Here is a 23,883-nt window from a genome sequence, read left to right as displayed (position 1 = left end):
TGCATGAAGCCAGCTAAGAAAAGGCAATTTAGTGTCTTGCAGGAAAAGAATGCATAGAGTCAAACCCGGGACAGAAGAAAAAAGGGCACCAGTCTGGAGCCAAATTAGAATGCTCAATAAAGTTTTCCAGTATATGAAGCAGAGGGAAAGCAGTCTGATAACCATCTACTGTTGCAGCTGGCAGGTGCACTAAAACTCACTTTCATTCTACAAAGGGAAACAGAGCCACTGTTTGGTGACTGGCATACTGGATAATTTTTGCCTCTAGCTTTGCACACAAAATCAATTGAAGTGTGGAAAAGAACCTGAGTACAAGAAAATGAGCCAATACTGTCAGCACAGAATAAATGATGCACTGGCAGCAATAACAGAACTTTTTCTGGAGAGAAGATATTTATGAAAAAATGTAATTTCCTATTTCAGTAAAGGCACGTTAGTCTGCAGGAAGATTGTGTGAACTTCCCAGCTCTCAATTACATATTCACACATTTGTAAAGTTCCAGAAACACTTTATTTAAAAATGGAGTTGTAAATGCATATAACAAAATAACATACATAATAAATGTAACAAAAATAAATAAGGAGAACATGTCCATACAAAATAATAACATAGTAATGCAAAATGCTTATTACACAACATAAAAGTAAAAATGCCTGAAATAACACAAACAGAATCTCATATGAAGAGCCTGCACCTTTAATCCTTCCTAGCCATTTCCTACTTTTCACTTGAATCTGCAGAAAAATTATGTTCCCAAGCATTAAACAAAAGAAGGAATTATGGTGATGGTTTGGTACACTCAGTTTTCAACACCTAGCTCTAGTTTCCATTTATTTTTGCCCTTCTGCACCTCCAAAAAGTTTTCCTGTAGCCTCTGTAATCTAGTGTCATTCAGGCTCCCACAGTTAGCTGGAGTAGAGCATATTGAGTCATACATGAAGACTGTTTGCTTTTAATTTTTTTTAAAGAAAATATGAAATCCATTATACAACAGATTAGTGGTTTTGTTTTTACATCTCTACAAAAAAAGTTTTTGCATCTTTATTAACTGGTCCAACTCTTACTGATTTCTGAAAGCCTGTACAATTTAAAAGCGTACAGAAAGTAGGTTTTTTTAAAAACAAATCTCATATAGGATTATTGCTGAAATATTAAAGACCATTTCAAAAAGCTGCAAAACTGTATCTTTAACCTTAATATATAGAGATTGATGCAAACATAAGAAAATTCCAGTCTATTAGTTACATTTAACAGAAAAAACATTCCTCCAAATTACAGTGTTCTGGAAATACAAAGTAATTTACTTTAATTTTTATTATTATTTCCAAATGTTAAGTTACTGGGACAACTGATAAGGAAAATAAGGCTTATATAGGAAACTTTAAATAGACTTGCTTTTCAGTGATAATAAGCAAAATGTCCATGTTAGCAGTCGTCGTTCAGAATCCTTTTAAATATGTAAGACAGGGACAGCTTTACTAGCAAGACTACAGGAAAATATACAGAAGCAAATAAAACCATTTGCTTGGGAGTGCATCTATCAATCAAGCAAATCATGACAACTCTATTTCCAAGTCCCCTAAAGAAAATTTTACATCTCATGATCATTCCAAATAAACAGTAATTTCTTCTGTAAGCTTATGTTGCATTTGGATTGGTGAGAGCCCATTTGGCTCAATATGCTTTAATATGTCCCACATTACTATATGTTTAAATTTGTTTCCTAGTTTCAACAAAGATTTGGACAGATATGAGATATGAAACACTTCTACTTTCGTTAACATCAAAAAGACTTTTGAAGAAGATCAAAAAGTGCCAAATAGTCTTTTCAGAAAGTGGATTAAAACACTGTAATGATAATACAAGGACAGTATTATCAGTTTTGTATATACACCAAAACACTGCTTGCTGTTCAACGATATCGATATGTTCACCTACCACTCCCAGCAAATCTTAGTGCAAACATAATATGTGAACTTATTTGTAAACCCCAAGACAATTTACGCAGCAACAAGGTTACATAAACCACAGAACTGTTTGAGATTTTCCAGTACGTGAGGATGAATGCTTTCTAAAATCTGTCTTACTTTCGCAGTAATGTGTCATTGTAGTCAAAGATAATGTTTCCTATATAAATCATCTAATTCAGAATCAAATGTAACTGTTCAACAGTTCTGTACAAGCCTTAGAGGAGGAAGTCCATTCATCAGAGCAGCTTGGCAAAGAGATTTGGGGTTTTCAGTAAATGTTAGACTGCTTGCATGGCTTTTAAAAAGAAATAAATCTATTAAGGGAAAACTGCTGATATAATAATTCTTTTGCAAAGCACACAACCACAAAGGGCAAACCTGCCACAATCTGCTTTCCTACACTGTATCTATGCATATCTTTATGATTTGAAAAGGATTTGTGTGACAATCAAAGCATCACAATTAAAGAAAACTGGTTTAATAAAACAACTGCTGTTTGACCAAGCCTTTTTTTTTTTTTTTAATTATAAAAACGAACATTGTAAGTTTTCCTTGATTTTCTAAACATTCCACATGAAAGGTTTTTGTATCAAACACTGAGATGTCACTCACGCAGGGTGGCATCTTCTTCTTCCCCATCTGGGTTAAACCTATTGAAATGTATGCTGAAATCTGCCTCGGATTCAGCATTTTCCAATTCCGCTGCCACAGGGCCGGTGGCGGGACGAGCAGCCCGAGCCTCGGGCTGGCAGTTTGGCTGCGCTGGAGGGCGGGGGCCTTGGGAAACAGGGCTGGACTTCGGCTTCGGCTGAGCTGGTAACACGGGGCTGGCGAATCCCAAGTTGCTCAGAGCATCCAGGGTACCATCAGGGTCAATCATAGCATTAATTGCTAAGCAATCAAGAGAAGATGAGAAGGATAGGGAAGAAGCCATAAAAAATACAATTTTCTGTTACTATAAAAATATGGAAATCCTTATCTTACACTTTTATTTTTATGATGACAGACGCGAGATTTTATGTGTGCTGCCCATGACAAAGAAATGGTGTATCCAACATAGCTGTAAACTGATACATATATTCAAAAGCAGTTACATAAATTAAAACTTAGCTGAAATGAAACTGCACAAACTAAACACTGCCTGATGTGTGGACAGGAAACAGAGATGATGAACTACCTACGATAAGGTCATAGGGACTGAAAAAGGGAATTTTAATTTAAGTGGTTTTTTCCCCCTGATGTTACCATTTTATCATGCTTTGTTCCACCTCACCCCCAGTAAACAGCCATAGTTGCTGATTCCATGATTGAACCAAATTTGTATAAAAGAGCAATCATTTAGCTACTCAGTGAGGGCAAACTGAAGCACCTATTATACTATTATAATTATACTATTAACATATTTGTCACATTTAACAGAACTCTTTTTTATTTTCAAAAATACACTAACATTTATTACTAATTTGTCTCTAAAGGTGGTTAATGACTCCTCCTGAAACATTCTTTTAAAAAAAATGTTTTGCAATAGGATTAAATCTGAATACTAAAAACAAAAAAGATAAGAAATTTACAACTAACATCATAATGATAAGCATGGACCACTAATCCATTTGACCACCATTGTTATTAAACAGTAAACTAAGTATAAACAATACACAAATAAGACTGCGACTTCTTTTTAAAAAAATACTCAGTTTTAAGTTTATTTTGATAAATGGAATATATGTAACATTAATATTAAATAACTAAACAATATTAAATAATATTAAATAATTAAATAGCAGACCTTGTAAGAAAAACATACTTCTTTCCACTTTATATATAGATAAGACTTTGTGTGTGAAAAGGCTAAGTAACTTTTCAATTTTGTAGTCTGTGGGCTCCACAGTTACAAAGATTGGATTTTGCAGTGTGAAGGGAAGATGTCAAGAGCTAATTCTAAATTTTCATTTTATTGTAACACAGACACTTGTGGGTTTTTTTGAGGTTTCCTACAGATTATGTCTCAGTGCATTCCTTATACTGAATTGTGCTACACATGAGGGTATTACTGATGTGAACAGCTTATATTATAAAGCCTGATCTCAGGATTCTCTATCACCTATTCTTCAATATTTACCCACAAAAATATTCTATTAAGAACGTTTCACAAATAATTCCTTTGGGATTCTCAGGACTACTTATTTATCCTTTTATCACCCATATAAAAAGATATGATCACTCTTCTGCTTTTAAAAAAGCCCAGCCATGTTTGTTTATCAAATGTATCAGCAGTTATATGATATAAATGCATAAAACTGATACTGCGAAAAAAAACTTTGTTTCATGGTATACATATACACATATTGATGTCTATTAAAAAAATTTAAACAAGCAACCACAGAAAAGTGAAAAAAGATTTGTACCTTGGAGCTGCTTCTCAACTCGTTTCAGTTCCTGTAAGATTGATGATATTTCCTAGAAAAGAAACAACCATGTTTCATTATCATAGAATCACAGAATCGCTGAGGTCAGAAGAGACCTTGAAGTATTAAGTCCAGCTGTCCCCCCAGCACTGCCACTGCACCCCTTAAACCACTAAATCATCACCCAGTGTCAGATCCAGATGCCTCCTAAACAACTCCAGGGATGGTAACTCCACCACCCCTCCGGGCAACCTGTTCCAATGCCTGACCACTCTAACAGTGAAAAGTATTTTTGTAATACCTAATCTGAATCTCCCCTGTCCCACCTTAAGGCCATGATGGAAAAATAATGGAAATTTCCATTATGGAAGAAGAGATTTAAACTACCTCTCAGTAGTGAACAAATCACCCTCCCCACCTTCAGCAATTGCAATTTGCTATTTGCATTGTCCCTTCTGGCATCAAGAACATCCCTACTGGTGGTGGCCCAGCCATGTACCCCAGGGGTCCTGTGTGGCTGTGCTGGAGGCTGGAGAGCCATGTCCCACTCAGAAATCCAGAGCCTTCTGCACTGACTGCCTGCTGCTGTCCACAAGGCCTCATTCTGACCCTTGCTCATCTGCCTGTGCCACCTCTGCTCAAGCACAGACTTACAGACACCACAGTTCTGTAGAGATCAGGCAAAGTAACAGCAGACCTTGAAAGGAGAGTTACAGGATGAACTCAGTATTAAATGGAACAGAGTGATTTATAAGGTTGTAGAGATGTGAGTCAGACAGTGAGATGACTGCATCAAGGTTCTGTCTGCACCCACTGGCCCTGTCACCATGAGACCCCGCACAGCACACCAGTGCTGGGGCCTCAGCACTCCTCTGCCTTACAGATTTTTCTCCACTGTGCTAACACAGCCACAGCCACAGCAACACACTCAGAAACATGGCAGTCATTAAATGTACTACATCTTAAGCTGCAGAATCACAGAATATCCTGAGCTGGTAGGAACCCCCAAGGATCATTGTGTCCAGCTCCTGGCCCTGCACAGGACACCCAAAGGATCACACCATGTGCCTGAGAGCATTTTCCAAATGCTTCTGGAACTCTGGCGGGCTTGATGCTGTGACCACTTCCCCGAGTCACTTTCCTAGTTATAGAATTAGCATATTTATATTAATATAAATACGTAAATCCTACAATTGAAGGATCCTACACTGGACAATAGTGTTAATCCAACTGCTGAGGAGAGCTGTCAGTGGTATTCTAAAGCTGAGAATTTTCAAAGGCACTGATTTCAGAAAACCATTAATCCATTTCAGAAAGCTGTTCTGTACTAAGTACTGTGATTTTCAGGGGTGGCAAAGAGATTGATTATCTTTATGCAGTCATATCTTTTAGTAGATTTCCCATCTGAGCTGGACATAAATGTTCCAAGGACAAAACAAACATCACTTACAACTGTCTCTCTTAACTTTTAATGTTCTGTGGTGAAATTAAGCACTGCATTTGGAAAATATATTGCTCTGAAAACTAAGCAGAAACTTGAAAATCAGTGCACAGACAAAAAACTGCCGAACAACCCAAAAACTTTCAAGCAATGCAAGACGCTTCAATACATTGAAAAAAATTAATAAAATGCTGAATTTAGGAATAAATACACAACTAACCTTTTTTCTTTTTTAAGGAGTATCTTAAAACCCCATATTCAGGTCAGTTAGAATATAAAACATTAAATTTGGATCTTATTCTGCACATGGATAAGAGAAACTCCTTATATTTTAATATTTCTAAAATTAGAAACTTCCATGAACTTGCTTAATTAATTTTTTTAATTAAGAAACTATCAGCAAACCTATTAAATTATAATACTGAGTCACTAATGATTGCTCTTGATAAATACACCATTCTGCAGAAATTACAGGCCAAGTTTTTTATACTTCCAGGAAAAATCAATCTGGAGGAGTTTAATAACTGATGATGGGCTAACAGAGAAGTGCTAGCCCGTTCAATGCCAGGGGAAATGTATTCACATTTGAGTTCTGAGCAATCCATATGAAGTATGTGAGCAGTTTCCCACCTTTCTCCCAGGAAAAAACCTGCCTCTGTAAGCAGACATTCTTAAGAGCAAGACTCTGCAGATGGATAATGCAGCTCAGCTCTGCCTGCTCTCACATGCAAGGATGTTTTTCACACTCTACACTCTGTGTTTAGAAGCAAAGGAGAAGTGTACTGAGACACAATGTGTGGTCTGTCCCCTCACACTGTCACACAGTCTGGTCATGACATGGCCTGAATTGGGCCATAAACCATAGCTGATTTATGTTATTAGGCTTTTACATAAAACAGCTGGAGTTCTAGTGGGCACCCTATGGTTACCACTTCCAGACAAAACCAATGGGATTAGTTTTCACTGAAGAGTCCTTTTATTGCAATGTGTCTATGGATTATTTTCATCACGTGTATTAGAACACAACAACTTCTCGAAGTATTAATAATCAGTATTAATAGTGTTAAGTATTATATACTAAGTATTAATGATTAGTAGGTAAAGTAGTTTTTAGATTGTAAACCAAGTTCATCCAAAAGCAATCTAACATCCAAAATAACGGTTGTTACCTTTTGTTAAACAAATATACTGATGGTCTATATATAGTCTGAATCCCTTTAACTGCACTCTTTATCTGAATTTTCCCTGAACAATTACTTGTTTCTTTATGAGACAGTAAGTCTTAATAATTATTAAAGATTAGGTTTATTCTTGAAATGTACTTAGTGTCTAAATAAAGCCTTTTAACAATTTTTGCCCTTATGTCATTGAAAACAACACATTCCTCTACTGATTACTTAGCCATTAGATGAGCAGCATAATCAGTCCCAGAAGATTCATACCATGCTTGATGTTTTCACAATAGGAACTTCACTTTCAGCTCGTAGCTTGTTTTCAATTTCTTCCCAGTTTCTGTCTTTGTCCTTAAATAATATTCTAGAAGAAATACAACAGTATGTTTAAAATAGAAAAAAACCCACAAAATAAACTGAAAGATTAAATAACATGATAGGAGAAAACAGCACTAGGAGTACTGAATGGAAGTAAAATGTAAAATATTGAAACCTGATAGAATCTAACCATACAGTTAAAATTTTCAGGGAAGCATACAGGCTTTCAGCAAAATCATTATTATTGACATTAAAATGGCAGTTCTGTAGCTAAGTAATTGGTGTATATATATACAGACACAGCTGATTCTGTCCTCCAGCACTGACACATTTTTTAAAAAGCCACCTATTTTACTGTAGGGAGAAAATTCCCCATTAATACTGCATTTTACAACAATAGCAAAACATAAGATAAATGAATTCAACTTTTACACTTGTATTTTATATTAATAAAAAATTAAAACACTTTAGGAAATTACAAAAATGCATTTCATAGAAGAAGTTTTTATTGTAAAGTCTTAATATGTAAATTTTATATATATATATATATATATATTCATGTTTTAGTAGTATGAGTATCACTCGTATTAATGTTTAAAGAAGTCACTTCAAATTGTAAAACCCCAAAGCATACTGTGAGATTCCTATTTTTTATGTTCAGTTCCCTGCTTGATAAAATTTTTGTTTCCATTGTCATATAATAATTTAAACTTTCTTCATTGACACAATTGGAAAAGAAAAAGCAAAAAAAAGCAATGTGCAGATATTTAAGGTCTGTGAAGTGACACCATGATGACACAGAGGTGTCCAAATCCACTTCTTCTCTAATTGGTATTTCACAGTTAAAAGTTCAAAAACAGCTGCAGTAAAACTGCTAAGCAAACAAACCAGCCAATTTCAAATCATGGTCAAAGAGCAGCACATTTTAAAGAAACTGTTACTGTAACTAGGTCTCTGAAGAAATACTTTTTAAGTTGGAAGTTCGTGATAGAGTGAATGTCACAAAGACTAAGAATTTGAAAGAAAGCTGTGAGACTTAATACTGCATTTCTGTTCACCTTTCTTCAGTTATGTATATCCTATGGAGAATTTCATTCTCCATATATTACCCTGCCAAGAATATCTAATTTTGCAAAATAGCTACCCTGCCTTATTTTATCAGTGCACAAATGTCTGTAGGCCACTCATCCAGAAGCTGCTTTAACTCTTCTGTCTTTGAGGTCTTCACACCCTGCTGCTTTGGAACGTGTTTATGTCAGAGGTTTCACTGCAAGGAAGTGCTACTTTGATGACACAATGTCATGGGATTGAGGCAAGTGACCACTTCTGCCAGACTTGGGTGTATTCACGTACAAAGCATACAAGGAGTAAACATTAATACATACTTTTTCTTCAGGAAGGAATAAATAAATTAAAAGTAATCAAAATTGCACTGAAGAAAGCATGAAACATGTTATGGCCTTAACTAGGGTCATCATCTTTTGAAAAAGTTCATCATCAGATGTCTGGCGAATTTTTTTATGTTCTGGGAGTGAAAAAGCTTGCAAAGTCATACAACTGCAAACTTGGATACCAGGAAGTTCAAATATAATGGATAATTTAGTGTTTGCCTGTCATTGAGGAGTCCAAATACACATTAAAAAAAAAGAAGAAAACAAAGCAGAGACAATGAAATCCTTTACAGGATCGTAATTAAAAAAAAAAGGCAACTTCTCAAAATACTTGACTCAGTATACAGACACTTACACAGCTATACTTTCTCTAATATAATAGCATTTATATCACCCTGGAAATACGCAGGAACATAGAAAATAAGGCTTTATTTAGCAGTAAACAGCACTAGCACAAAAAAAAGGTAAGCTATTGTGACATTGTGTGATTTTTCATCTTCCTGCTTGCCATGTTCTATGTTATGTTCTGATGTATGTGATTAGTGCCTTTGCTTCTGTATGTGGTGTTTTTAGAGCTAATGTTCTTACTTCTATTTTAAAATTAAATTATCTAATTTAAAATTTAAAAAGTTCTCATTTAATTGGTCATTTCATTAAAAAAGAAGGAAACAAAATGAAAGCATTAATGAGAAATTTTGAAACTGTTATTATTTAAACTATAAAGTGGACAGGCCAATTTGTTTTTACTATAAAGTTAGGAAGCCTATTTCTTTTTACTTCATCTTTTTGAAGTCTTCCTTTAGCTAGTTCTAACTTCCTTTCAACTTTGCTCTTCCTCTTTCTAACCATACTTTTCAAGTTAAAAGAATGTATTTATAAATGCCTGTTGCCTTCTTCTCTTGCTTCTCCCTACCTTCTGAGGTAAATCTTACTTGATTATGCTCAATCCCCATTTTTCTTTCGGTGCACTTTGCAGGATGCACAGCAAACAGCAGAGGCCAACAAGCAGTACCTCCACTGACATGACTGCTTTGCTTAGGTTGTGCCTGAGTGAAGAGGCACGTGCCTGCTACAAGACAAGCCCATGACACTGCACTCACACAGCAGAGCACTGATAACACCGTGCAGATCTTCTCACCACAAAACCTCCTTACCTCTTCCCTTCACAACCTCTGAAAACTCCTGCAAACTCATTGTGACATATAAAAGCACAAACACAGGCTAGGTAGAGAATAGATGGAGAGCAGCCCTGGAGAGAAAGGCTTGGGGGTGCCGGAGGATGAGAGGCTGGACATGAGCCAGCAATGCGCACTCACAGCCCAGAGACCCAATTGTATCCTGAGCTGCAACAGAGAGTGGCCAGCAGGGTGAGGGAAGGGATTCTGCCCCTCTGCTCTGCTCTGGTGAGACCCCACCTGGAGTGATGCATCCACCTCTGGAGTTCACAAAATAAAGGACATGGACCTGTTGGAGTGAGTCCAGAGAAGGGCCACAAAGATAATCAGAGGGCTGGGGCACTTCTTTTATGAAGACACTGTAACTATTCTGGGCAGAAATTTCAACTGGCTTAATTCCAGAAAGGAATAGCAGCACACCAGCTGGCTGAACTCATGTATTTCAAAACAAAGCTAAGGTAAAAATCTGTAACAGGTACTAGCTGCCTTATATGCTCCCTAAAAAACAATATTAAAAGTAGTGCTGCTTTTCTGATTCAAAATATAAATGAAATTATGAATAACATGGTATTATTCAAATCCATTCTGAGGAAAAGAAAGTCTTGAACATAGCCCTGGGGAATATGCTAAATAATTCCTTATTAATATGAATTTACTGCATTTTTATAGAAACAAAGCAATTCCCCTTTCTTTAAGTATGTATAAAATATTTGTACGTATGCTTGTATTTGTAATATCATACATGATCACATTATTATTACATTCAGTAGTAGCTGTCTTACATTTTAAGATCAGCAAATTAATCAGAAATGTGTAAGACCTAGATTTAACATTACCTGTTAATCACCAGTAAAAACAACTCACAAAAATCCTTAGAATAGCATAATAAAAATGAGTTACAGGCTTCTAAAGAATTGATTCTTCACTTGGTGATACTCTTCCTACTAGAAACTAGGACTAGAAATGGCAGTTAACCTACAGTTTTTACCAATTTATATAGATTATTATAAGTTTTCTTCTTGATTTCTATGGTCAAATCATTTTTGGTATTCCCATGAGAATACAATCTTCAGATATGTTAGTATTTTGCTGCTTTTACTAGTTACAGCTCCTCTGCTGGAAGTATGACGGATGTTGTTCTGTCCATGTAAACTTTCCTGATATTCCTCTTCATATAAAGTGAAATAAAAAGAAGGAATAATGGAAAAAGTATTCATTCCAAATCTTTCTGAATTCTAAAAAAACCCCTAGCTAACAGTGCTTTTTTAAAATACAAGTTTCTACTACCTACATTTGTTCTGTGTCTATTACATTATCTTTTTTACTGCAGGGAATGTTGATGAGAAGAGACATTTTCAGCAATAATAGTAATTTTTGAAAACCCACCTGATTTTTCCAGCTGTTTTGTCTATGGATTGTCTTATTTTGCGAGAAAACTGGAAGACTGAGGACAACAGCAAACTGTCCCCCATAACCTGCAAGAAGTTTTTAATAAGAAAGGATATTATTAGTTTAATAGTAACAATTCCATATATTTTGGTATCTTTAACTATAAAAAAATCTTACTTATGTTTTAATTGGTATCATATACCATGATATTTGAACATTTTGCCAGTAAAATAATACATAATTTTTTCCAATATTAATGCCACCTGCTAGAGGTAGGAGAGACAGGAAAATGTCTAGAATATTAAGTGGGGAGATAATTGTAAAAGCTTAAAATCGAGACATTCTGTTGTGTGCTCACTTCATCTCTGCTCCAAGTCCTTCTGCGGGTAATTGTTGGGGGATCGAGGGCCTCTGTCAGCTGAGGTCTGGCATCACTAGGCCGACCATTCCCTTCCGGGGGTTTCGCATGCACTATTGGAGGGATTTTTCTAAAATTGAGACTTTCATCAAATACTCGGTCCACCAACTGCAGGATAAAAGAAAAATGAAGTTCATGAAATCTACTGGATACATCCAAAAATCAGATTACTGGGGTTTTTTCTCCTAAAACAGTTTATAAGATGCCTATCAAATAATAATCATTCTGTTGTCTTCTATAGTATAAAATGATCATCTCTTGTGTCAGAATATCTTGTACAAGTGAATGTTTGGGTTTTTTTAAAGTATCAGACATACATGGCAAATTTAGACTACCCCACTGAAATTTTGCTTATTGGCAGGTGATACAATAGCTACCTATAAACTGGTACTGAACAATTTATTCATTTGATTAATGGAATATACCTGTGGAATTAAGAAGAGTACTCTGAAATTTAGGGTTTTTTTTCCAAATTAGTCACAGTGTTACAGAAAGACCTACACTACCTAAAGGAGATACTGCCACCTGCAGTATGTACACAATGCACTGTATTTTTTGAAGAAGAAAAGAATTATTTAATAATAAAAAAATTGGAGTGATCTAACTGGATCTGAGAAAAGGTGTGTTTTACTTCCTTAAAGTTTACCCACAGTCCATGAGAATTAAAACCAAAATCTATGTGAGTGCATTTATAATTTTTCGGAGTACCCAACTCACAGATTTCTTATTGCTGTTTATATCTTTTTTTCCACAGAAAAAGGCAGTATTAAACTAACCACAGTAAACTAGTGTATTAACCAAAATTTATGCACACAAAAATGAATAAAACACATTTTGAAAGGAATACTATGAAGAAAAAAATGCATTAAACATTTACAACGCATTATTATGGTGAATTGTAACATGGTAGAAAGTGATGATTTAAATTCAGATTAACATGTTTACCAGCATTAGACCTGTGATGGTTACTAGAACACGTTAGTCAATATATTCATAGAACAGCACGTCAGAGGTAGGCAAAGAAAATAAGAATTGTTAGAAGCATAAAGCAAACTTACTTCAAGGCAGTTTTTGACAATGTTATTAAGAAAGAAAATCTAAAGTTAACTGATGGTACCTAAATATTTCAGTGTTCAGAAGATGAAAGTTTTATGTCACCTGTGAAAAGAGGGACTTTTTTGTTTTTAATAGCTTTGCAAAGAATTAAATGTATACATTTATATATAGTTTTGCATATACACTAGTATCTTTAAATGCACTTAGATACCATCCAACAGTATCTAAGGCTACAGACAAGCAGGAAACAAATAACTATCTTGTCCTATGTTTCGTGGAAAAAAAGAGACAGACAGTATGGCATCCTTTTGACAAGCTGTGTTCACAGGGTAACTTCTGGGTTGTTTGTTGAAATGTAAAGGAACTTTAAATCAAAAAAACAATGTAGAGATCATGCATACGGGTTGAGTGGAAGTAACTAAAAAGGCTATGCAAAATGCTAAAAGCAAAAGAAATAAAGAAAAGGAAGAACCTTATGCATTTCTCCATGAAGATCTCCTACCTCTTCTCTAGTGTCTATGGCAGAGCCAGGGGTGGTGGCAGCAGTGCTTACTGTGGTACTGGGGGCAGTGCCTGATGAAGTCACTGAATCTATCTCTCCTGCTACATCGTTGATTTCCCGTGCGATGAGAGCCAGATCTTGACTGATCCTAGTAATAAAGAGAGTGTTACATTCTCCCCTACAAACGCTTTTGGGCCAGTAGAGCCCAATCTGCAGCCTTTGAGGCTGGAAGTTCTAGTTCCTGACAACCGTGCTATGAAAACGTGCATGCCTTTCTAAACAGAAAGATTATCTGTAGAACCATAAAAGCAAATTCTGTCTGAAGCTTTTAAAAGCATGCCTTTCTGGAGGAAGAAGGTGCAAGGCAATCTCAAAAGACAGAATATTCTAGTTTTCTTCCCAGGATTCAGACAGATGCATGCAATATGCTGTATCTCCAACACAGAGGATGCATAGGAAATATGCTGAAAATACTGCACACATGACCTGTAATATGGCAGTAAATCTGAAATGTTCAGAAGGCATTTAATTTATACCTTAGTTTGCCAACTTGAAAAAAACGTTTTCAAGACCTCTGATTTTCTAGCAGCCCTGCAGCTTGCTCAAAACAAGCTTCCCACGTGTTTGAAATTCCCTAAATCCTCAAATTTAATCAAGACAAGTTTTTCAGTGGGAAAAAGAGAACATACCTTTAAAAACCCAGATATGATAGCATTACAAAAATACAGCTGAATTCTCAGCCAAAAATTCCTTTTACTTTCTTCTGATTCACCACACCAAAAAACCAGCTTTGCTCTGTGTTCTGCTCAGCACAGGGAGGAAACTTGGCTAGCTCTGCTTGTGCTACTCCTCCCCAGGACACCCCAAAAGGAGGAGAGAACAAGACAAAAAAACCCCACAAAGCAAAAGCTAAAAACCCTTACTAATTACACCTCCCTGAATCTCCAGCTTGGATCACACAGTTGAGAAGAGCAGACTGCCAGGTGATCCCCTTTCACACTTCTGCCCGACAGCACTGAAGGCACAGAAGCCGACAGTGCCACTTCTGTGCCACCGAGGACTTGGTGACGCGCAGCACCCACCACTCAAGTGGGAGGAGGTGCACAGCCACACGACAGTGACACACCGAGGCTCAACAGAGATGCATTTTTCAAGGTGAGCTTCCTTCTGCTCATTATTTTCGCTTTGTCTTCAAGTCAAAAAAATGGACACTACTGGCCTAAGACTAAGTGAACAGAATTTCAACTAGACAGGCAAACGTAACTAGAGAAATTTCCAACATTGGATTTTGCGAGTAACCATCAGCAATCTACAATGAAGCGCAACTTTGTGCGGCTTAGATACACATATAATTGGAATATGGCTGTAAACAAATATGTAGCAATTACCTGTGACCACTCAAGACAGTATTTCTGATTTTGAACTACTAAAGACTGGAACAGTAAAGCATAAGACAAGTCAATTGCTCATTTAAATAAATTAAAATATGATAAGTGCCTATTACTGCATTAGTTAATTTAACTTATTTATTATAGCTTTTGGGTTAATTTAATTTATCTTTCATGTTCTTATATATGCCATTAAAAATCCAATATTCTTAGTAGTAGAGATACTAAAACAGCTACTTCCTTTGTCTCATACAATCATCTAACTTTTTCCTGAAATAGAGAAGTTGCTACTATTCACATTTGATTTTCTGGGACAAATTCTGGTATTTAATGAGTACTTGTGAAGAAAATAAAACCAGGAGATTTCAATTACCAGCAAATTTTCCAGAAGAAAAATGTCATTAAACACCATAATCAAAAGTAGCATCAATTAACTAAGACTTAACTCTTCACAGAAATCAGCAATGCTTCAACACGACACAACCACTTCATCTGAGTTCTTACCAAGAAATCAGAATTACATAAAGTGTCAGATCTCTATATAAAAATGAATTCAAATGAATCCTGGAAGTATCAGAGTAAACAACCCTAACATTGATGGCAAGCAGCTTGGTAGATAATTACCATAGTCAAACATCAGTCATGTGAACAAAACCTGGAATTATTTTCAATGTGACAGTAAGCTATAGTCCAGTACTCAATTACATTTCTGTATAGAAACAAGACAGAGCACAACACAAGAAGCATTATGAAAAATAAAATAAGACACCAGCTGTGAGTTGAGCCTGAATTTTCATAAATGAAGTTTTCAAGTAATTCTACATTAACTTTCAGAAACAGAAAGCTTAAGGAGAATGTTTTTTGAAATCCGGGACAAGAGACTTAGGCTTTAGGTGTACACTATTTACTCTACTGCAACTGTAGGCTGCCTTGGAGATCTCTACTGCTTCCTCCATCCGACCTAGCAATCATACAAGGCAAATCAATTCACAGATGCAGAACTAATAAACCTCAAATTCCCTAAATCCTTCAACCTACTCCAGGAAATACTGCTTTAGATTCACCCAGTGAGCAGACTCAGGCAGCTACACAGCTACATGTGGAACAGACTCAGTTTCCACCACAAAGGAAAAGGTGAGAACACACGGCTTGGGATGGGGAAAGCATGACCACCTTTTCCAAAAGCCTGGAACTCTAGTTCTTATTTACCTATAGTGAAAGAATACCCAATGTTAGAAAAAACCACAATGAAACAGGAATATTTCTAAGATACCTGTAATAGTGCTGAACTACTGGATTTCCAAAAACATTTTTATGCTTAGTCTACCATGTTACACTTCCTATACTGAGTCAGTGGATTTTAATATCCTTTTCTAACATTTTAACATTACTTTAACATCCTTGAACAAAATATACATGAAGCTCCTCATATTCTGAGGGTGTAAATTCCCTCCATGTCAAAGTGGCTTTAAATCAAGTTCAGTTATCCCAGTAAGTTTTTCTAAACACCTCTTTCAAATTTTCAATTTTATTAACATCTGAAAATTGTGAAGTTTCTACAAAGTGCAAACTGGGTCAGTCACAGAGGACCAGTTAAAACAAAGTATGATGGTAACATGGATGCAATGAAATATTTGCCATACAGTTTCTACACTACTTTCTGCTACACATGTATTTTATGAAAGGCTTATCCTTACACCTGCCTAATCTAATCAGTTATTCAACAACAATAACAACAAAAATAAATCAACTAATTTTAATGAGAGCATATAACCATCTATTAATTTTTTAAAAACTCTAAATAGAGTTGAAGAGACCTTGATCATAGAGGCTGGACTGATGGCTGGGATGGAAAAAAAACCCCAGTGTGAACAATAATAGAGCCTATGGTTAGCAAGGCAATGGGAGCAGAGACAAAAATTATCTTACAGAGGACAGAAGTTAAAAATGAAGCCAGGGGACCAATAATGTGAATCAGCACCAAGATATGCAGACACAGAAAGGGTGAACTAGTGACCTACAGCAAGGGCTCTCAGCAGAGGCTAACCAAAGCAACTGTTATTGGAAGCAGTGAAAATAGATGACAGCAACCTGGAATTTCTCAGATGCTGAATGCTAGTTTTCTTTACCTTAAATAAGCTCATTTAATGTAGGTTGTGTGAAATTTCTACATAAACCCAAAAATTTGGCAATACTGATTTGAGTCTCTCAGCACTTCCACTGAAAATAAAGGTGAAGAGGTAGGAGAAGTACACAGCCTTTAAAACAACTTTTAAAGCCAATATATCAATGTAGAAAAGGGTATGAATATCAAGGGAAGATAAAAACCTGCAAACCTAACCATCAAATAAGTTTAGACTGAATCATCAATTACTTCCAGTGTCAATCTCTCCTAGATGAGCAAGACACACCAATATGCTACGGCTATCATTTCTTTCCCCATATACACATAGACCTTCCTACAGCCATCTCTAACTTTAGATTTCTGAAAAGAAAGAGATGTTCTAGGAAGATGATTTTGAAAAGGTTTATTTCATGATACTATGAGACTCCCTTAGGTATCTTCTGTGTGCCTCTCAGGCCTCTACATCTTCCCATTGCACAGATCACAATAGAAAAACAAATGTTAAAAAATATTACCAAGATCAGGAAACAAAAAAAAATTAATCACAAGGAAAACACTTCCACGGTATTAAGATTTAGAAAATACTCCACACTATAAAGATTAATCTTAAAAGGAAGACGTATTTCTTGTTTAGGCTTCCAAATTAAGTTTGGTGAAAGTCTTTGGAACCTGAAAATCTTCAGAATCTGACACCTAAGTATTAAATAATATTTACGTGCTTGTGCATTCTCTCTGAAGTTTTCACTGCCTGGCTGTTGCATGATGTGGGAATAACTGGTTACCAGAATGTGCAACTAACTTTTCCTTGGTTCACTTGAAGCAGAGTGGCCGCAGCAACAACAGAGGTATTGATATATTAATCTCAAGGACTTGCAACCAAAGAAAATTACTTTTTGGTGAATATGCATGTTTTAAATCAGAAAGTACCTAACATGAAATAATGTCTAGATAAATCAAAAATAAAATGAGAACATGGTCTCTCATGTTCCAAAACTCACTTTTTTCTCTCTCTGTCATCTGTGATCGATCTGAAATTTTATCTCAATACGTAAAGGTACTACAAAATCACATATACTTCAGCCTCAGGAAATACACAAAGTACCTCTGCAAGTCCCAATAATGCAACTGAAAGTTCATCTTCTGGGATTTGGCTATCATAAATCAGAAGTTACTATCATTTTCCACTAAAAAGAGATGTGCTGGTAACGTGAGTGTTCTGTCTGCCAGTCTCTCACAAGAAGAATTTTAAGTTACCCATTCAGTTAGTGAATGAAAGTAGTAAGCAGTGACACAGAAAATCCATTCCCTCTCTGTGACCTCTCTGTGCACCTGTACAAGTGGCTGGGTACAATGCTCAGTTATTTCAGAGGCACTCCTTTCAAACCTACCTTGCTATCTCTTCCCGGTGGGCAGTCCAGTCACGAATGTAGTCTTCCTGCTCCTTTATCCTGTGCTTGAATGTGTTGCTGCTTTGAGCTGCTGTCCCAGAGCTCTGCAGTCGCGTGGTTTTCAGGGCTGGAGAGGTACGTAGACGGGTATGTTTAGGGGAATTACGGTTTGATCCGAATTCATCTTCTGAGGTGGAAGCATAATCTGTAGGAAAGCGCCTCCATCTTGCACTTACTAAATTAGTTTAATTATTAAAAAAGAATTATTATGGCATCTTTAATAAGAAAAAACAGCATTATTTCAGAAACATCACAAAAATATGCAGCTATTCATTATCCATCCCCAGGTACCTCACAAAAGATTTATTTACTACATCTTTAAAAGAAAGCTACAGAATTTGTGTTAAATAAAAAATATTGATTAATAAAAACATAAAACTCATGCTCTTTGTATAGTGATGAGTGAAGTAAGATGTAAAAGTCAGTGATTGTATATGAGCTCGAACAAACTGTACTACAAAACAAGGGCCCAATTCATTAACATTGAAGTATATAGTCAGATTGCACTTTTTCTGCAGATTTTTTCCCAAATTTCATTCAAGGTTTATGCAATTCACACACAAAAAAAGAGATATGAAGGAAGGATGGAGCTGGCACCAAGCCTGGAATGCATGCTTACGTAAGAAAAGCATAAAACTCCTGGATGATAGGTAGGTCTTTTCCAACCTTAATGATTCTATGATTAAATGTTTAGTACAGAAAAAAAATATGTAAAATTAATACTGTGTTATAAAAATCTGCAGCACATCCATAAGAAAAGCAGCCTCAGAGAAAAAAGTATATATTCTGACATGCAGCACATAAAGCATTACACAGCCATGTTGCTGAGGACAGCCTGAAGTATAGGAGAACTGAAACTAAGGAGGAGGTTCTTGTCCCCTTATGAATTACTGAAGTCTAGAAAATGGATTTCAGATGTGCTGTCCTCAAACATTCCCAGCAGGAAGAGATATCACCAAGCGTAAAGAAATCCCCATCACCACAACCTGCAGGGGATTTAATACCCCAAACTCACTGACATTCATGAGGCTCTGTAAGTATCACAGAAAATTAAAAAAGGTGACTACCTCTTGGTAATTGAAAAATACTAGAATTGAATGATGTAAATTATTTTTAATAGTATTACAAAATGCAAGAATTAATAATGGTTTCTCCTGATACATTAAAAAAACCTACATTACAAATGAAGTATACACCAATATGAATTTAAGTAATGAATAATGAAAGTACTTATTGTGTAATGCAAAGATTAGAGTATGTAGAATATGACATTGGTGTACAAGCTTACATCCCTTCCCTCATATAAATAATGAATTTTCAATTGCTGAAAACAAAATTTGTGTAATTTTTTTCAGATTTAAATGTGGGTTTCAAATTATGTCCAGTTCTACTTTTTTAAAATTTTCTAACTTTATTGAAGAAAGTAACAATGTCTCTCCAATTACTTTCTGATCTCTTTTTGGAGGCTTCAAAGTTGTTAATCTTAGGGAAGTAAAACATGAGCAGAAAAAGTACATTTTCCCACCAATAGCATGCAAGCAATGTGTGACCAAAGTCCAAAGAGCTTTATGAGTTGGGCCCACATTTTATCATCAATTTTTGTGTAAACTCTTTGTCCCAGTTCAAATTATATTCTTCAAAATAATTATAAAATTTATCTTAAAATCTCTCAAGTGAGCTAGTTCAGCAACTCAGCACTGTACAATGAGCATATGTAATAATATATTTAAAAACTAAAAATTGAATGAGAAGTGAAATATCAGAAACAGATTTGATTTCTAGTACTCTACCACTGCAAGTTTCAACATCAGGGTCTGGGTCTGGGAGAAGCTTGGATTTCTCTGTGTACAAAATAGTGTTTTATCATGTTAATTCGTTTTAAAACATTCAGATTAGAAGCATTTGCTTAAATAAAATATACTGATGAGATTAGCCTTAGGTCCTCTTTTCCACCCACACTTTTTTAGGAAAAGATCATACATTCAATCAAAAATACTGAATTTTGTAAAGACTGAAACATTTCAGAGATACTAACTGAAATGACATCAATAACAATCATCTACATAGTATCATAAAAACCCTGTTTTTAAGGCCCTTAAATTTTAAGGCCTTAAAATGTTGGGGGATTACATATTATCAACGTGTTTCTCATTAATATGAGGAAAAAGTTATTGTAGGCCTAGCAGTAAAAATCTGAAAGTTGTATGATTCACAACAAGCAATATCCAAGCATGTTTCCCAGTAAGGTAGCTATATGTTTGCACATATGTGCTTTTAATACTATTTTTAAAATTATGCAGGCCCAAAATGTCATTGTAGTTTATGTAGATTTCTGAAAGCTGTTGTGCAGTTCCTTATCTCGGACACCAAAGACTGTGAAGATCAGTAGCACTAACTAGAAAATTCTCCAAAACCCTGGCTAAAATAATCAGCATTCAAACCTAATTTAGTGACGACTCTGTGAGAAGTATAACGTCCTCACAACACATTAAGCTGGCAAGTTTGGTGATTCGGACAACACACTCTCACTTTAGAAAGATCTGAGAATAAATTTTATTGAAGATATTCCTTAAAAAATATTCTACTCTCATTGATGCAACGCCTTCTCAAGCTGCATCCATTTGCAAGATCTACTACTAAAATGTACTTAGTAAGAGCTGTTTTTTCTCCATTATCAATTTCTTTCCCCCCACAGTTACCTCAACAGCTTTGATCAACCTATCTGCCAGCTATTTGCAATGACAGCTAGGTCAGTAAGCCAGCAGAGCTGCCAAACACAACTGGCTGCTCAAGGTCTCTCTGTTCTGACTTAATTTTACAGTTGCAGTTTAGCACTTTTGTGCTAGGTCTGATCCTGCCATTTGTTTTCCCCATACATAGCTCCTTCTGTAACAGCATCTTCAGTTTTCCTCTATTGTGAAAATAGGTCTTTGGTCTCTGTTTTTACTGATCACACTCTACTGTTTGATGATGCAGTGCCTTGATCAGAACTTTCACTGCTTGTGCTTTATTATAAAGTTACTAATTCTGCTTCATGTGTCTTCACAGTGCTGTCAGTTATCAAGCCTCCTAACCCAGAAACACTCTGGTAAATCACTTGAATGCTGACAATTCTTATCCAAGATGTTCCCTTTATCTGCTTGCCCTTTCATATAAAAGTAGGCAATACTTCACTGCATCAAGGATTAAAAATGATTCTTGAAATTACAGACTTGCTTCTAGGTCTGACAATTTTAATCCTATTATGTTGCAATTCCTCCACATGAAGTACAAGACAATAAAAAAAATCCAGAAACTACATCTTATTCTTGCTCTCTTTTTACAGGTATGTATGTCTGAACAGTGATTTCGGAAGTGCAGAAATAAATCCAGCCTACAAAGAGAAAGTTAAGAGGCTACTAATGTTTAGAGATCTACAATGTGGTAATGTTAACTGACCTCTGATGAGATAACCCATGGAACATATTTAACATTTTGAGAGCAGCTAGTCCTCTGGTAAAGGAAACAAAACCCCAAACTTATATTGGTAATAATCATGCATTTTCCAGTCTTTCTATGTCCAGGGAGAGAAGAAAATCCATTCCTGTTACACTTTGATTAAATGTGCCTGAAGTAAACACATTCAAACAGTTGAGCCACTTTTGTCAAGCACCTCATTAGTGCTTTCCAAAAGAGCTACAATGAATTGAATTGTTGACTCTTCTAGAAACAAAATTAAATGGAGGAAGTAAAAATGGCCTATATATAATAGGAGATGCATGTATATATATACTCCTATATACCTTAGAAGATTACACCACTTTCAAAGCAACTCAGATTTTCCTAAAGTATCTAAAGTATCCAATCTAAATAAACAAGTAAAAAATTATACTATAATGTTACTGATATAGACAAAATTCAGAACTCTAAATCCTAAACAAACAGTAGTAATAATATTTTTTACTTATATAGTAACAAGACTTGATTGGTTTATTTAGCAATGATTTTGTTTTGAAAGTATCTGACTGCCTTATTAATTGCTTTCAGATTTTAGCCTTTACATTGATAGGCTTCTCCCTTCATATGTATTAACTGTAAAATTTTATATGACAGAAGCTATTACTACTGTAGATTTTTCTAGCAATGGCTTTTTTCAATTACCTAGATTATTATGTTGGGGTACCCATGAGAAGATGGCACCTTTTCTCTCTTGAAAACACAGTATTTTATACAAGCTACAGTAAACTCTGACTGTGTGATACAGGTAAATGAACACTTAGCAAAGACAACTGTGATAGACAATAGAGTGGGAAGAGAAAGACACACTCACTCCCCTTAACAGAAGCAGCAAACCACTTCAATGCAGCAACCTGGGAAAAGTTTATGAAGCCTGCAATACTTCACATGGACACAAACCTCAAAATTCATACAGAGTTTTGTGAAAAACGAAAGCAGTGAAGTGACAAATAACATCTGGGCTTTACCTGTTCAAAAATCAATATCATAATGTGAACTAGTATTCATTATTAAAATAAACATATAGAAGTCTTAACTGATGCTTCTTTAACCTAGGGTTGCCACCTTTCAGGCTGCATTGTCAATTCAAAATTTTGATTAAAATTGAAAAAATGCTACTTTTCCAATTATATCTTACAAGGAAAGACTGAATTTTTATTGGAAGTGTCACCTATTTTGGGTACCTTTGTAGATCCCCGTCATAGTATCAAAAAGATTCAACTTCATAGTTCAGTGAACACCTCATTTGTATCTCAGCAGAAATTTCTATTTGGCTAATAAATGACACAGCCAAAAGTAACTACCTGGGGAATACACAATGCTAAGAATCCTGACATGGTCCACTTATGATATATAAACAACAGAAGGACAGCAGGAGGGTGGGAAATTAAGTATCACAGTTGCTTATATCAAGTCAGAATAGGATGTAGCAAAATTTCAGTGTGCTGCAACACTGGAAGCTACTCTATTAACTTTATTCTTAAGACTGTGAATTGACTGCAAATATGGCAAAGTTGGTTGCATGACAATTCTAAAAGCAAGCAGACATTTATTTTAGATACTCATTCCACATGAGAGTTCACTTCTTTATAATTACCACATTTTCTTTTGATAGGTTTAATATTGCTGTTGAAAAAACCTACCACCTTTTACACTGCTTGCACTAAGAATGTTATGTTCACTTCTAACAGAATAGTAGGTTAAAATTCGTAGATTGCATGGATTTTTCCTTCCACACATAAGACAAGGTGGAGTAACCACCACACCAAAGAAATCGACATGATTTGGAAATCATGATGAAATCATAAATTACCATGATTTGGAACAGAGAATGGGAAATAATCCAAGATAAGGCAAACACTTTAATAGAAATTACTTTATGATATTTAGTTAGGTAGTACATAGTTTTTCAATTCATTACTTCAATGTTATTATTCTTATCAAAAAAATATACAATTGCCTATTTACAAGCCTACCTTATAAATAAATATTATATCTTCTATGTAGTAAAATGTGTTGCTGACCTTCTGAGCTTCTATTACCATGACTTGAGCAAAGAGATCTTGGCTCTGTTTCTGCGCTAAAGCAAATGACTGCTGACACATCTGACTGTTCCAATGCAGCTCTGTTTTACTAGTTTTAAGATGAAAACATATCCAAAGAGTTAAAGGATAACAATTTCTTGTCTT

At 35.5% G+C, this 23,883-nt stretch overlaps 1 protein-coding gene across 10 annotated transcripts in view; it reads right to left on the bottom strand.

Moving 5' to 3' along the window:
• Positions 1-840: 840 nt before the first annotated feature.
• Positions 841-23,883, bottom strand: part of CEP170 (centrosomal protein 170) — a 71,011-nt gene continuing 47,968 nt past the window's right edge. For 2 of the 10 annotated variants that reach the window (XM_008639974.2, XM_017740318.1), the window contains 7 exons: positions 18,140-18,374; positions 13,209-13,386; positions 11,621-11,788; positions 11,260-11,348; positions 7,260-7,353; positions 4,377-4,428; positions 841-2,862 (listed from right to left, as the gene is read on the bottom strand). In XM_008639974.2, coding sequence (XP_008638196.1) covers positions 2,576-2,862; positions 4,377-4,428; positions 7,260-7,353; positions 11,260-11,348; positions 11,621-11,788; positions 13,209-13,386; positions 18,140-18,374 — 1,103 coding nt within the window. In that variant the 3' untranslated portion in view covers positions 841-2,575. Of the gene's footprint in view, positions 2,863-4,376; positions 4,429-7,259; positions 7,354-11,259; positions 11,349-11,620; positions 11,789-13,208; positions 13,387-18,139; positions 18,375-19,676; positions 20,041-23,883 lie in introns of those variants that run through there. The other 8 variants (XM_017740290.1, XM_017740348.1, XM_017740297.1 and 5 more) reach the window with 7 other exon arrangements.

This window comes from Corvus brachyrhynchos, unplaced genomic scaffold (assembly GCF_000691975.1).
Source record: "Corvus brachyrhynchos isolate BGI_N302 unplaced genomic scaffold, ASM69197v1 scaffold31, whole genome shotgun sequence".
Classification (NCBI taxonomy): domain Eukaryota; kingdom Metazoa; phylum Chordata; class Aves; order Passeriformes; family Corvidae; genus Corvus; species Corvus brachyrhynchos.
Note: the sequence above shows the minus strand (reverse complement) of the source record. Positions and strands in the feature narration are given on the sequence as shown.